The sequence below is a fragment of the Grampus griseus genome (genome assembly GCF_964374135.1).
Source record: "Grampus griseus genome assembly, chromosome: 11".
NCBI classification, from domain to species: domain Eukaryota; kingdom Metazoa; phylum Chordata; class Mammalia; order Artiodactyla; family Delphinidae; genus Grampus; species Grampus griseus.
Genome location: NC_139005.1, coordinates 102694305 through 102707461, shown reverse-complemented (window position 1 = coordinate 102707461; position 13157 = coordinate 102694305). Strand labels below are relative to the sequence as shown.

Sequence of the window (13157 nt, the reverse complement as noted above, 5' to 3'; positions counted from 1 at the left end):
CCCGCCCAGGCTTTTTGCTCTAAGTTCTAGGAATGCCAAGTCCTTCAGACGTCCTTGGTTCTCAGGGTCCCAGCACTCATGGTGAGGGATAAAGAGAAGAGCCATGGGGTCCTGTGGTTATACAGGGCCAGAGGGGCTGGGGAAACACCAAGACGGAGTGTTGGGATGAAGACTCCCCCCTTGGGAACAGGGCTAGGGTCCACCCATAGATTTTGAGCCCTCATGGAAAGGAAGCTCCAGTCCCTGACCTCTTGCCACACGTCACCCAGCCCTGCCTCATCCCAGCCCTCATCCTCCTCCCTGGCACTGCAGGAACCTTTCTAAACCACAGGTCTGACCAGACCCTCTCCCCACAACATTCTCCCTCAGCTGCCCACTGCCTTCGGGACAAGTCCAGCTCCAGCCAGAGATCAGCACGGGGGCGCCTGCCCCAGGCCACAGGACCTCACCTTCTTCCCTTTCCCATCCAAAGAGACCCCCCCGCCGACCCAAAGCCTCAGCTCATCACTGCAGAGGTGCCAGGCACAAACAGGCCCCTCCCTGCCCCGCTAATGCTGGCTCCTCCAGGCTCAGGTCCCGGCCCCCACATACCTGATCTTACTCTGGCTGCCCCTGCCTGCTGCGGGGCCACTGCCGTCACTCTGCTGGTCACCATCCCGGTCCCGGTCTTTCTCCTCCTGCAGCCGCTGGAGCAGCAGCTGGTGGGGGAGGCTTCGCAGTGAAGGTCCAGGAGAAGCTGCTGGCTGCACCTCACCCTTCAGGTTGATGTCGCTGGCCGAGCGCTGCAGGGGCCGAGGAGAGGCAAGGCCGCTAGGGCCAGCCAGCCGCCGCCGCTTCGCATAGCTGGGGGTTTCCCTGAATGGTACTGGGAGGGGGTAGGGGGGACAGGTGAGACTCTGGGCAGCCAGAAAGGGTGACCAACTTGTCCTGGTTTGCCTGGTATTTCCAGATTTTAAAAGTAGAATCCTATGTCCCAGGAACTGCCTCAGTCCCGGCAAACCAGGACAGCTGGTCACCCCATGACTGAAACTATGATGCCAGGAGGGACACATACCAAACTGCCTCTACCTCTACCTTCAGGGGTAAAAGCCTGCCCTTCCTCTCAGCCAAATGAGGTCTTGGAACTGCCTTTTTCACAGGCTTCCAGAGAGACAAAACCGGCCACATGTGACAAATCTCACCAGACTACCACTGTATAGAACTGTTTGCAGTTGACCATAACCAGAGAAACTGTAAAAGATGTTCTAGACCGGGGGTTGGCAAACATCTGTAATGAATCAGATAGTAACCATTTCAGGCTTTGCAAGCCATACAGTCTCTGTTGTAAGGACTCAGCACGGCCTCTGCGGCATGAAAACAGCCTCAAATGATGTATAAGCAGATGGGTGTGGCTGAGTTCTAATAAAACTTTATTTAAATAGCAGATGATGAGTTTAAAAACATGATCCAACTATGTACTATTTACAAAAGAATCACTTTAGATCCAGAGACACAAGTAGGCTTCAAATAAAAGGATAATGGAAGATAATTTCATGTAAATAGTAACCAAAAGAGAGCTAAGTAGCTACATTAATATCGGACAAAATAGACTTAAAAGATAAAAAGTGTTACAAGAGACAGAGGACATTATATATTGATAAAAGTGTCAATTCATCAAATAGATTAACAATTATTAATACATATACAACAAAGCATCAAAATATATGAAACAAACACTGATATCTTTGGAGAAATAGACAGTTCTACAATAATATTTAAGACTTTAACACCCCACCTTCAATAATGAATAGAACATCTAAAGACAAGATCAATAAGGACATAGAAGACTTGAACCAATTAGACCTAACAAATATATATATATATATATATATATAGAGAGAGAGAGAGAGAGGACACTCCACAGAACAAGAGCAGAATACACATTATTCTCAAGTGCACATGGAACATTCTCCGAGATAGATCATTAATGAGGTCACCAAAAAAGTGTCAATAAATTTAAAAAGACTGAAATCATACAAAGTATCTTCTGCAATGACAATGGAATGAAGCTAGAAATTAAGAACAGGAAAAAAAAACTGGAAAATTCCCAAATATGTGAAAAATTAAACAACACTCTTAAACAATGTGTCAAAACAGAAATCATAAGGAAAATTGAAAACACTTTGAGAAAAGAAAAACAAAAATACAACATACCAAAACTTACAGGATGCAGTAAAAGCAGTACTAAAAGGTAAATTTATAGCTGTAAGCACCTACATTAAAAAGGGATAAAGGTCTCAAATCAATAACCTATTTAAGGAACTAGAAAAAGAGAAGCAAACCAAACCCAAAGCTAGCAGAGGAAGGAAATAATAAAACTTACTTGAGATAAACAAAATAGAGAATAGAAATACAGACAGAATCAATGACACCAAAAGTTGTTTCTTTGAAAATATCAACAAAATTGACAAAACTTTAGCTAGACTGACTAAGAAAAAAAAGAGAAGGGGGACACAAATAACTGAAATCAGAAATGAAAATTGGGGTATTACTGCCAACCTTATACAAGTAAAAAGAAATATAAGACACTACAATGAATAATTGTATGTCAACAAAGTAGATAAACTAGATGGACAAATTCTAGAAAAACATAAATTACCAAAACTGACTCAAGAAGAAATAGAAAATCTAAACAGACCCATAAAAAGCAAGGAGATTGGATCAGTAATCACAAATCTCCCAACAAAGAAAAATCCAGCATGAAATGGCATCGCTAATGAATTCCACCAAACATTTAAAGAAGAATTAGCAAAATCCTTCTCAAATTCTTCCCAAAAAATGGAAGAGGTAGGAACACTTCCTAACTTATTCTATGAGCAATTTTTAAATGAGCAAAGGGACTTCCCTGGTGGTTCAGTGGGTAAGACTCTGTGCTCCCAATGCAGGGGGCCCAGGTTCTATCCCCGGTAGGGGAACTAGCTCCCACATGCATGCCGCAACTAAGAAGCCCTCATGCCGCACCTAAAAGATCCCGCATGCTGCAACTAAGACCCGGCAAAGCCGAAATAAATAAATAAATATTTTTAAAAATAAATAAAAATGAGCAACATTTCTCCTGACATTTCTCCAAAAAAGATGTACAAACAGCCAACAAGCACATGAAAAGATGCATCAACAACCATTAGGGAAATGCAAATCAAAACCACAATGAGATACCACTTCACTTAGACTAGAATGGCTATAATAAAAAAATTTTTTTAATAAAAAATATTCTTTTAAAGGTAATAACAAGTGGTGGTGAGGATTTGAAGAATTTGGAACCCTCATGCATTGCTGGGGGAATGTAAAATGGTGAAAAACAATTTGGTAGTTCCTCGAAAAATTAAATATAGAATTATCATATGACCCAGCAATTCCACTCCTAAGTGTACACCCAAAATAATTGAAAACAGGTTTTCAAGCAAATACATTTCACACATCTTCGTAGCAGCAATATTCACAATAGCCAAAGGGTGGAAACAGCCCAAGTGTCCATCAAAGGATGAATGGATAAACAAAATGTCACATATACAAACAATGGAATATTATTCAGCCATAAAAAGGAATGAAGTAGTGATACATCCTACAATATGGATAAAGCTTGAAAGCAAGGAAGCCAAATACTAAGGGTCATTCCACTTAAATGAAATATCCAGAATAGGTAAATCTCTACAGACAGAAAGTATGTTAATAGTTGACAGGGGTTGAGGGAGAGGGGAATGTGGAATAGTTGCTTAATATATATGTTGTTTCCATTTGGGAGGATGAAAGTGTTTTGGAATTCAATACAGTTGGTTGTGAATGTACTAAATACCACTGAATTATTCCATTTAAAATAGTTAATTTTATGTTACATGAATCTGATTTTGACGGTGGGCTGGATTTGGCCTGGGGGCACTGTTTGCCAAGCCCTATTCTAGACTCCTGTTATGCAAAGTGTGGGCCTTGGGCCTCACCTCCAGCTTTTAGAAATGCAGAATCTCAGGCTCCACCCAGACCCTCTGAGTCAGAATCTACATTTAACTAGATCCCTGGGTGACTCAAATGTACATTGCTAAGTGAGAAGCACCTCCCTAGGGCACTCTTCAAAAGCACTCTGGGAGAGCAAGTCAGAGAGAAGTGTACTTGAAAGTGTACACACAAGAGAGGGTAGGAGAGCCTGTGGACCCAGAGGTAGCCCAAGGCAACAGGTGAGGAAGCAGAGGTGGCTGCTCCCAGGTAGGATCCCTGCTTCCAGCTGGTCAGTCTAGAGGGGGAAGGTGAGGCTGCCAAGAGGCTTCCAGGTGACCTGTCCCGGGAAGGGTGACAGGTCTCAGCCTACCAGATCCCTCCAGGTGGGCTTCGTGCCTGAGGAAAAGGAAGGATGACTGGGCAAAGCCTCCCTGCCGCTCCTCCTCTGTGTGCAGGTCCCACCCGGGTCCCCAAGCTGGGGTGGGACGTGACAACTGACTCATGGAGGGAGTGTGCGCAGAGGGAGTGGGGTAACAAGGATGGATCCCTGGATTGCTCAGGACTGAAGACAGGCTTTGCCATTAACCCTTCTGTGCCTCAGTTTCCTCCTCTGTAAGAATGGACTAACAACAATCACTCATTGGGGGGTTGTTAAAACAGTGAATTAAAATAACAGGGTTTATCATAAATGCTCATGAACACCTGGCTGCGTCTTCTGAGTGTATGTGTGACACCTGAGCAGGTAAGGGTACATGGCCGGCAGAGCTGATGCCCACAATGGGACTAACGGATATGGACCTCTCAGCTCAGCGACAAATGCCTAACCCCAGCCGGGTGAGCTCACTCTGGATCAGGCAGACAGAAAGATAATGGTGACCCCAGGAGCCCTGGCATGTCTGTTCAAAGAAGAGGGGCAGCTGAGGCCTGCCTGACTCTCAGCCTGGACCGTGGCCTGGCCCCCACCCTCAAGGCCACCTGCCAGAGTCCAGACCCACGGAATCGAATCCCACATGAGGTGAGAGGGCGAAGGGGTTGCAAATAACCATATTTTACTGAAAGGAACTGAGGCACAGAGGTCCCAAGAAGCTTTCCCAAGGTGACATCACAAGCAGAAGAGGGAACCCACATCCACAAACCAGGCTTCTCCCAGGCTAACAAACACCTCCAAACACGCAGCAGCCCCAACCAGACCCTAACTGGAGCCCTTGCTCTGTCTCTCACCCCTAATTCAAACCCCAAACTTCATCACAGTTCTCTCCCAAGCAGAACCTGGGCCCCAAGCCTACACCACTTCATCAGCTCAGTTATGTGCTCGACACACGCCTACTGATTCTGCAGCCTACCCGCTGTCACAGTCCGCTGACCCTGCTTGGGGAACAAGGGGCTCCTAACCAAGCCTCGCTGTGGGGAGGACTGTTCTGGGAAGGCTCTATATCGGAAGACTTCTTAACATGAACTTGGCCTTCGTCTTAACCCCTGCCTGACCATAACCTCACATTAGAACCAACAAGGACTCAAAACCTGAGACCAGCTCTAGCCCTCTGCTGTCCACTGTCACTTTAAATTTGATAAAAATGGGGATATCAGGCTTCCCTGGTGGCGCAGTGGTTGAGAGTCCGCCTGCGATGCAGGGGACGTGGGCTCGTGCCCCGGTCCGGGAGGATCCCACAGGCCGCGGAGCGGCTGGGCCCGTGAGCCATGGCCGCTGAGCCTGCGCATCCGGAGCCTGTGCTCCGCAACGGGAGAGGCCACAACAGTGAGAGGCCCGCGTACCGCAAAAAAAAAAAAAAAAAAAAAAATGGGGATATCGCAGTCCCAGCAGAAAGGGGAGCCTGGGAGTCTGTGTTCCAAAGAGAGCCGTGGGCAGAAAAGCCTTGTCCACCAAGGACAGAGGGAGCTGAGCAGGAAGTCCCTCTATGGCTAGGGGGCTGGAAGGGGCAGCCCCTGGCCAGAAAATACACTTTCCAGGAAGAGAGGCCCACCCCCCAGCCACCCCACACAGGGAGGGGCGGCAGGATTTGGAGGGCTGACAGGGGAGTGGGTGCCCCCTGACCCAGGCCCGATGTGAGCCCTCCTGCCCTGAGGTTCAGACTACAGGGCACCCCCTGGTTCTCCTTCTGGGGCACGTGCGGGGCTCCCCCTGAAGCACTGGCTGCCGAAGGCTCAGAGCCCCTCGCCCCGAGACCGCTGCCACCCTCTCCCACGGGCATCCCCGCCACTGGGTTTTGACTTCTTTGCGCGTGCATACATGTGTCGAGGCTTGCTACGGGCCACTTGAACTGCTTTATGTGCCAGGATGAAGTGAAACGCTGAGGGTCCACTGCCACGTGTCCCCTGCTGGCCCTTCACACGACCTAACAGGAAAACAAATCTTGACCCTAACTTCAACCCTGCTTTCAACCTAAGCTGATCTCTAAACCCAGCACTGGCGCCAACCCACAGCCCTATCCATTATTACCATACCCTTGACCCTGACCTGACTCTAACCCCAATCCACAGCCCTCACCTAACCATGACCTTGACCCTGACCCTTTGTCCACCCTACACAGGCCCTTCCCTCAGCACATTCCCCATACCTGCAGGGGCCACTAATGGACCACTCCCAGTTGTACTGGAAGAACTGGAGGAAAAGGCTCAGGGTATGGGGGCTTCCTTGTAACACCCCCACTGACCCTTGCACTGCTGGGCCCCGACGACCCCCACAAATGCACATTCAGCAGGGACCTGGGTGGGCAGAACTCACCAACATCCGAATCTTTGTGAGTCTTGATGACCTCCGCAAGCTCAAAGTTCCCTGCTATGATGGCCACCTGCGGGAGGGGAGGGGCAGGAGGGAGGCTCAGCAGCCCCAAACGCGCCTCCCCTGGGCCCCGGCGGCGCCTTCTCGGACCCCTGTGTGGGGTCTTCCTCAGCTGGGGGCCCCAGGTTCGGACGCTGTCCCCTGCCTAAACTCACCACCCCAGTCTGCATGGGACCGAGGGGTCTCCTGGGACATGAGACTCTCGGAGCTAAAGCTGGGACGTGCTGGCCACTCTGCCTGTTCTCTTAAGGGCCCCTCCACACACCATCTTTTCTGTCTCAGCCATGGCCCACCACTACCTTACTCCTGTCACCCTCTCTGCTCCGTGCCCCCACCCCTGCATCTCGTCATCCAGAAAGCCCTCCACTGCTGCCTCTGCCCCCTTGGCTAGACAATCAGTGGCCACACCTGCTCTTCCCACGTCTCCTATGAAGGCCCTTGCTCCCACCGAGAGTGGGGTCCCAGCTCCCTCCGTGTCCAAAGTCCCCATGACGTGGTCCCCGACTCCCCCCACAAACTCCAGGCCACACAGAGACCCATCCGTCGGGTCATCCTGGTGCTAAGAACCAAACCTGGCCAGAGAAAAGGCCCAGAAACATGACCTGAGTTCAGGCGGGATCTGGGACCACCCCTCTCGCCCCTGGTTCGGCCTCTGCACCCCACCTGTCTCTGGTAGATCAGGCCCACAACTGTTCTCCCTTGGCCCCAGGGCCCTCTAGCCCTCTTCTCCTCTTCCTGGAAGGGGGACCAAGGGAACCACCCTCAACAAACACCCCCACCACGAGCTGGGCACTGCACTGGCTCACCCCCTTCCTCCGTCCCACCCTGGGGCGATCCTGGAGTCAGAGCTCCCTTATTACTCTACAGGGAAAAAAAGCAAGGTCTAGAGAGACCAAGCCACATACAAACAGACAAACACGCCCTGGGGCAGCCTCATGCTCCTGTAGACACTGGCGTACCTGGAAGGCTGTCTGGCTGTTATAATTGCGGACATCCTTATTGGCTCCACGGAAAAGCAGGACGCGGGCACAGCTCTCCTGTGGGAGGGTCGGAGTAGGGTCGCAACTGGGCGACAGCACACGCGCACGCCGGAGTGCAGGGCACACGCACCCACGCCTACACGTTCAGCGCACACATGTGTAGCACAGGGACAAGCAGGTCAGGTGCACACGCGCAGGCCCCACCTGGCCCAGAGGGCCCAGGCGCACACAATTCACACCTGGTTGTGCAGAACACACACACACGACACGTGTGTGCAGGGAAATGACATACACACGTAGGTCTACGAGGCCACAGCTCACTGCGGAACGCAGAACACGCACTTGTGGCGCGACAAACAGGGTCAGACGTGCACACACAGGTAGTCACTGCACAGCATCACCTGTGTGTACACACACGTGTGCACAGGCGCAGGCACACCTGGTTGTAGAGGGCACAGATGTGCAGGGCTGTGTTCCCCGAGGCGTTCTGAGCCCCCATGTTGGCTCCGTAGAACAGCAGGTGCTCCAGGTGCTGCACGTGCCCGAAGCGGCAGGCCTGGGGAGGAAAGAGGTGCTGCTGGGCCCCTGGACAGAGCCCAAGCCCCAAACCCCAGAGACAGAGCCGGGGACACCCCCGCCGTCGTGCTCCCCGCCCACCTGGTGGACCTCCTGCCAGCCATTCTCGTCGGCGGTCCCCAGCCGAGCGTGGTCGTGCAGAAGCAGCTCACAGCAGAGGGCGTCTCCCCCACCCAGGGCGCTGTGGTACAAGGGCGTCAGGCCGCGGCTGTCCTTGTAGTCGGGGGAAGCGCCCAGGTCCAGCAGGGTCTGAGAGCGAGAACCTCAGTATTCATGCCAGGCCAGCCTCCTCCCGCTACTGGGCCGCACGCCCCTCCAGGCCAGGGCTGTGCCCGCACTGACCGTCAAGGCCGCCGCATTCCGCTGGCGCGTGGCACAGTGCACAGCGGTGAGCCCGTCGCGGGTGCGGAAGTCCAGGTGAGCACCGCCGTTCCTCAGCACCTTCAGCAGGTCTGTGGCGTCGTCTAGCTGGGCCGCAAGGCTCAGAGGACACTCTGGGTTCAAGGGATAGATGAAGGTCATAGTCCTGGCCATTCCAAGGCCATGCCCCTTCCTGCTCTGCTTCTCACCTCCTGAGTCAGGATCGTGGAAATTGGGGTCCAGCCCCTTGTCCAGCAGGCGTGCCACCTTTTCCGTGTTGTGCAGCTGGACATATTCCATAAACTTCTTCAGGTTCGCCTGGAATACCCAGCCATCCTGATCAGCCCACACCACGGCCACCATCATCTGACCATCACCCACCTTCCACCAGGGAGCCTCAGATTACCTGTGGGGCACCACCCCACCCCACCCTCAGTCTGACCTATCAGCCTACATCGTGACCTTGTCACTCCTCTCGCGTCACCCTAAGCCCTGCACTCCCGCTGTGGCCCCGATCCCAGCTCAGCTGGACCCACGCCCTGCTCCAAGTCCTTCCCTGAATCCCAAGCCCAACACAGCTGTCAGCCTGAGCCCAGCCAGCCCCTCGACAAGGCCAGGCTGCCCTCGCTCACGCCCCCTGAGTGAGTTCCCTACCCCAACCTCAGCCCCTGCCCTGGCTTCTCTCCCTGGCTCCTGGTGCCCCAACCTGTCCAGCCTGGAAGAGCCCGAGGCCACGTGGGCAGGAGCCAGCCCAGGGCAGCCCACATCCCCATCACTCTCAAGGTAGCCTGTTCCTTATCCAGCCCATTTTCTTCACAAGCTCACCCCATGGCAGACTGCCAACTCCGGGGCCCTCCCCCATCACCAGGTGCCCCCTCCTGCCACGTGACCTTGACTGCCTTTCATTCATACCCCGAGTCGTGCGCTAATTTACCCAGCAAAGCCTCACTGAGCTCCTGCTGGTGCTACAGTGCCACGTGCACAAGGCAAGGTGCCCTGGCCAGAGGCCCCGGGCCCTCTAGAAACGAGGCGCATCCGAGATAAGACAGGGTGCCGCAGGGCCAGCCCCGTGGGAGGAGCATCCTCCAGGGGGGTCAGGCAATGAGAAAGGAGGAATGATGCTCATGGCTGACAGGAAAGACCTCAGCTGTAGCCGGCAGGGAGGGAGGGGGGCAGTGTGATGGTGGGGGCCGGCTGGAGCCCAGGCAGGCAGAAACACGGGACTGTGGTAAGGAATCGAAACGCATCCTAAAAACGAGTGGGACTCACTGAAGGTCAGGGGTCACTGGTGTCCTGTGGGTCACTGGGGACAGTTTTGGAGGAGGGGCAACTACAGGAGGAACCCAGGGTGATAGGTCACACCGGGGCCAGCGAGGGAGTCTCTGCCCAGCCACAGAGTCATGGCTACTGACCACCACATGCCCCGGGGTAGCAGAGAAGTCTGGCACGGAGGCTCCAGGATCACAGCGCGGTCACTGGGCCACAGGGGTGAATGTTCAGATCCCTCTCTTAGGCTCCAGAGACTGTCAATGAAGTGTCCAGCAAGCAAATGTCCATTGGCCCAGGGGAGCCTGGGGTGGGAGCTCAGGGACTCTGACTGTGGGAAGGGCCGCGGCACCCACCCTGCCCCTCCTACATTCAGAGAAGACAGGGAGGTGCCCCCCAAAGAGCACTTGGGGTCAGACCCTCCTAGCAACATTATCGAGGAGTAAAGACTCCACAAGTATGCCTAGGGGCAGGGCCCCAGAGTCAGAGAGATCTGGGTTCAGCCCCAGCATCACTGGATGCAGAGCTGTAAGTCAGTCACTTAACTTCCCTGGGACTCAGTATCTTCATCTGTGAAATGGGATGATAATAGTCCCTCACAGAAGAAAATTAATGAGATGCCTAAAGTGCCCAGCACTGGATGACTACTAAGTGCTGGGCTCCCTGTTCTCCCCACCCCTACCCAGCTCCCCGCAACAACCACATCTGGCGCCTGCTCACTTCTCCCCCACAAAGACACTGTGCCCTATCGCACTCCACCCCTTAGCCGGGGCCCACCAGAGGGGTCAGCCAGAGTCTGATCTCACTAGAACCCATCACCAGACCGACCACCCCAAAGCCATGGTGCCCCGAGTCTGCACCCAGCCCTCTAGCCGTCCCCAACACCCACTCTGGGCCCCTAACGACAAGAGAAAGCAGACTGAGCCAACGCTGGCAGGACTGACTGGTCAGCCCCGACCAAGGTCGGGTGGGGGGTTCTGGGAACAGGGGGAGGGCCTCAAGAAGGGAGTTTTTAAACAACATTTTTGACACCACAAAACCCAGTTAAGGCTGGGGTGGGTGAACACTGGTCATGGGGGGGCGGCGGTCAGAGGGGGTGTAGAAGGTGACCTTGGAGTCCACTCCCTGTGGCTGCCTCCTTACCTTTGTGTGAAGCTTTGCAAACTGCTTATCATCAATAAGGTTCTGGGCATAAACTCGTCGCTTGTATCGAAACTGCTCAGGTAAAGACAAGGCAGAAAAAGGCATCCGCCTGGGCTGAGTGAGTGAAAGTATGCACATAACCGAGTCCTGCCCACTTCTGTGCGGCTAGGGCCCCACGCTGCTCGCCACCACCACCACCCCGCCCCCCGTCACAAAACCGCTGCCGGCCAGCCACACGAAGCCATGCACACTACCATGGACACCACCAACACAGAGGTCAGGCGTGATGTACGCCCAGCTGTCCGCCTGCAGTGCCCTTTCTGTCTCATTCCCATCCCCGGGATTCCCTGGAAACCTCAGTCCTCTTCCAAGACCAGGTTCCAGGCTGACCTTCCGAGACATGCCGTCTCTGGGAAGAACTGTCCCTACTTGCCGGGGCCACCACGGAGGCCAAGCCGGCTCTGAGCTCTGCCACCGTAATTCTTGGCTTCAGTGCTCATTGCACTTGCCACCCCCACCTCCAAACCGTGGGTCTGGGTCCCCTTGCTCACAGGGCGCTCAGCAGCCTTTACACCGTGGACGGGTGAGCAAACGAGGAAGCTTAGGTCGCCCTTCGGACAACTTCACGGGCGGGGAGGCGGAGACGCTGACACCGACATGCACACAGACCACGGCTGGCTTACTCCACACAGCGCTCCGGGCACTCACGCCTGCTCACACCCCATCGCACGTGCCGCTGACCGCACGCACGGCACGCGGCTCACACCTCACGCGCCAGACACACAACTCAACCCCCCCCCGCCCGCCGCTTCCACACTAACTCGCCGCGTCCGTGCCCCTCGCTGCCGCGCCCTCCGCCGCTCCCGTCCCGGAGCTCGGAGCTCTCAGCCCGCCCCCTGCCGCGCCCCCGGCCGCCGCTCACCTCCAGGTAGGGCAGGGGCGTGTCCAGGTTGGGCGGGTATTCCTGCAGGAGCCGCTCCTCGTCCAGGAACTTGCCCGCGCGGCCCCGGGAGGGCGGCTGAAAGAGCCCGTAGTTGAGCGCGTCCTGGAGGCTGTGGTTGAGGGCGCAGAGCACGCGCTGCTTGGCTGCCCACACCGGCGCGGCCGGGTCCAGGCGCAGGCACTTCTGCGGCGGAGCGGGAGCGTGAGCGCCGATCGGCCCCGCGCGGCGCTGAGTACTGAGTCCCAGGGCCGCGCGCGCCCAGGCCGCGGACCCCGAGCCTCCGCGCCCCGCCGGCTAGGCCTCGCCCCGAGGGCGGTGCTTCCCCAGGCCCCGCCCCCGCCCTGGAGGTGGGGAGGGTCCCGGCGGAGGTGGTGGGGGAGGGGTGAGTAGCGGCGGGCCTGGGGTCTCCCGCGCAGGGCTCCGAGAGCGCGGGTGGGGGGCTGGGAGAGGAGGGCGGGGGTGCCGCCGGGATCCGGGCGGCGAGGCTCACCGTCTGCTGAAGGTCCGGGATGCCGACGCGCACGATCACGGCGCTGGCCCCGGGGCCGTCCATCCCCGCGCCCCGGCCGTGGCCGCTCGCGGCCGGGAGCTGGGCGCCCCGGGGCTCCTCGCGGCGCCCCGGCCCCCCCTGCCCCCCCACCGGAGCCCCGTCGGCCGCGCTGCGCGGGAGGGGGCCGGGGGGGGCCGGGGCCGGCACGGGGGACAGCGGCGCCGAGGGCTCCGCAGGGGCGGCGGCGGCGGCGGCGGCGGCGGCGGCGCGGCTCAGCTGCATCGGCCCCGGCTCCGCTCGGCGCCTGCCTTCCCCGGGGGCGGGGGCGGCGGGGGGAGGGGGCCTGAGCGGCGAGGAAAGCGGGGGTGGCAAGGGGGCTGCGCCGGAGGCGGGGGCCGGGAGGGCTCAGAGCCAGCCGAGGGCGAGGGGGACTTTGCGGGGTCCCGGGGTGAGGGGTGAGGGGTGGGGTTGGTGCGAAGGGCGAGGGCCGCGCAGCAAGGCGGGGGCCTAGGGGCTGCGCCGGGGGTGTGGGGAGTCCTAGGCCTCAGTGTGGGGAGAGTAGCTGAGCAGCAAGGGCCGCGCCGCCGTTCGGCTGCGGAAGAGCATCTGTGGCCCACAGGGGAAGATGCG

The 13157-nt window shown here is 56.1% G+C and overlaps 1 protein-coding gene across 2 annotated transcripts in view; it reads right to left on the bottom strand.

The window, feature by feature from the left end:
* Positions 1-12809, bottom strand: part of SHANK3 (SH3 and multiple ankyrin repeat domains 3) — a gene marked incomplete at both ends in the record, with an annotated part of 48449 nt that extends 35640 nt beyond the window's left edge. For both annotated transcript variants that reach the window (XM_082666073.1, XM_082666074.1), the window contains 10 exons: positions 592-865; positions 6713-6779; positions 7729-7806; positions 8189-8305; positions 8407-8574; positions 8668-8819; positions 8895-9003; positions 11095-11166; positions 12017-12220; positions 12528-12809. In XM_082666073.1, coding sequence (XP_082522199.1) covers positions 592-865; positions 6713-6779; positions 7729-7806; positions 8189-8305; positions 8407-8574; positions 8668-8819; positions 8895-9003; positions 11095-11166; positions 12017-12220; positions 12528-12809 — 1523 coding nt within the window. The remainder of the gene's footprint in view (positions 1-591; positions 866-6712; positions 6780-7728; positions 7807-8188; positions 8306-8406; positions 8575-8667; positions 8820-8894; positions 9004-11094; positions 11167-12016; positions 12221-12527) is intronic.
* Positions 12810-13157: the final 348 nt, after the last annotated feature.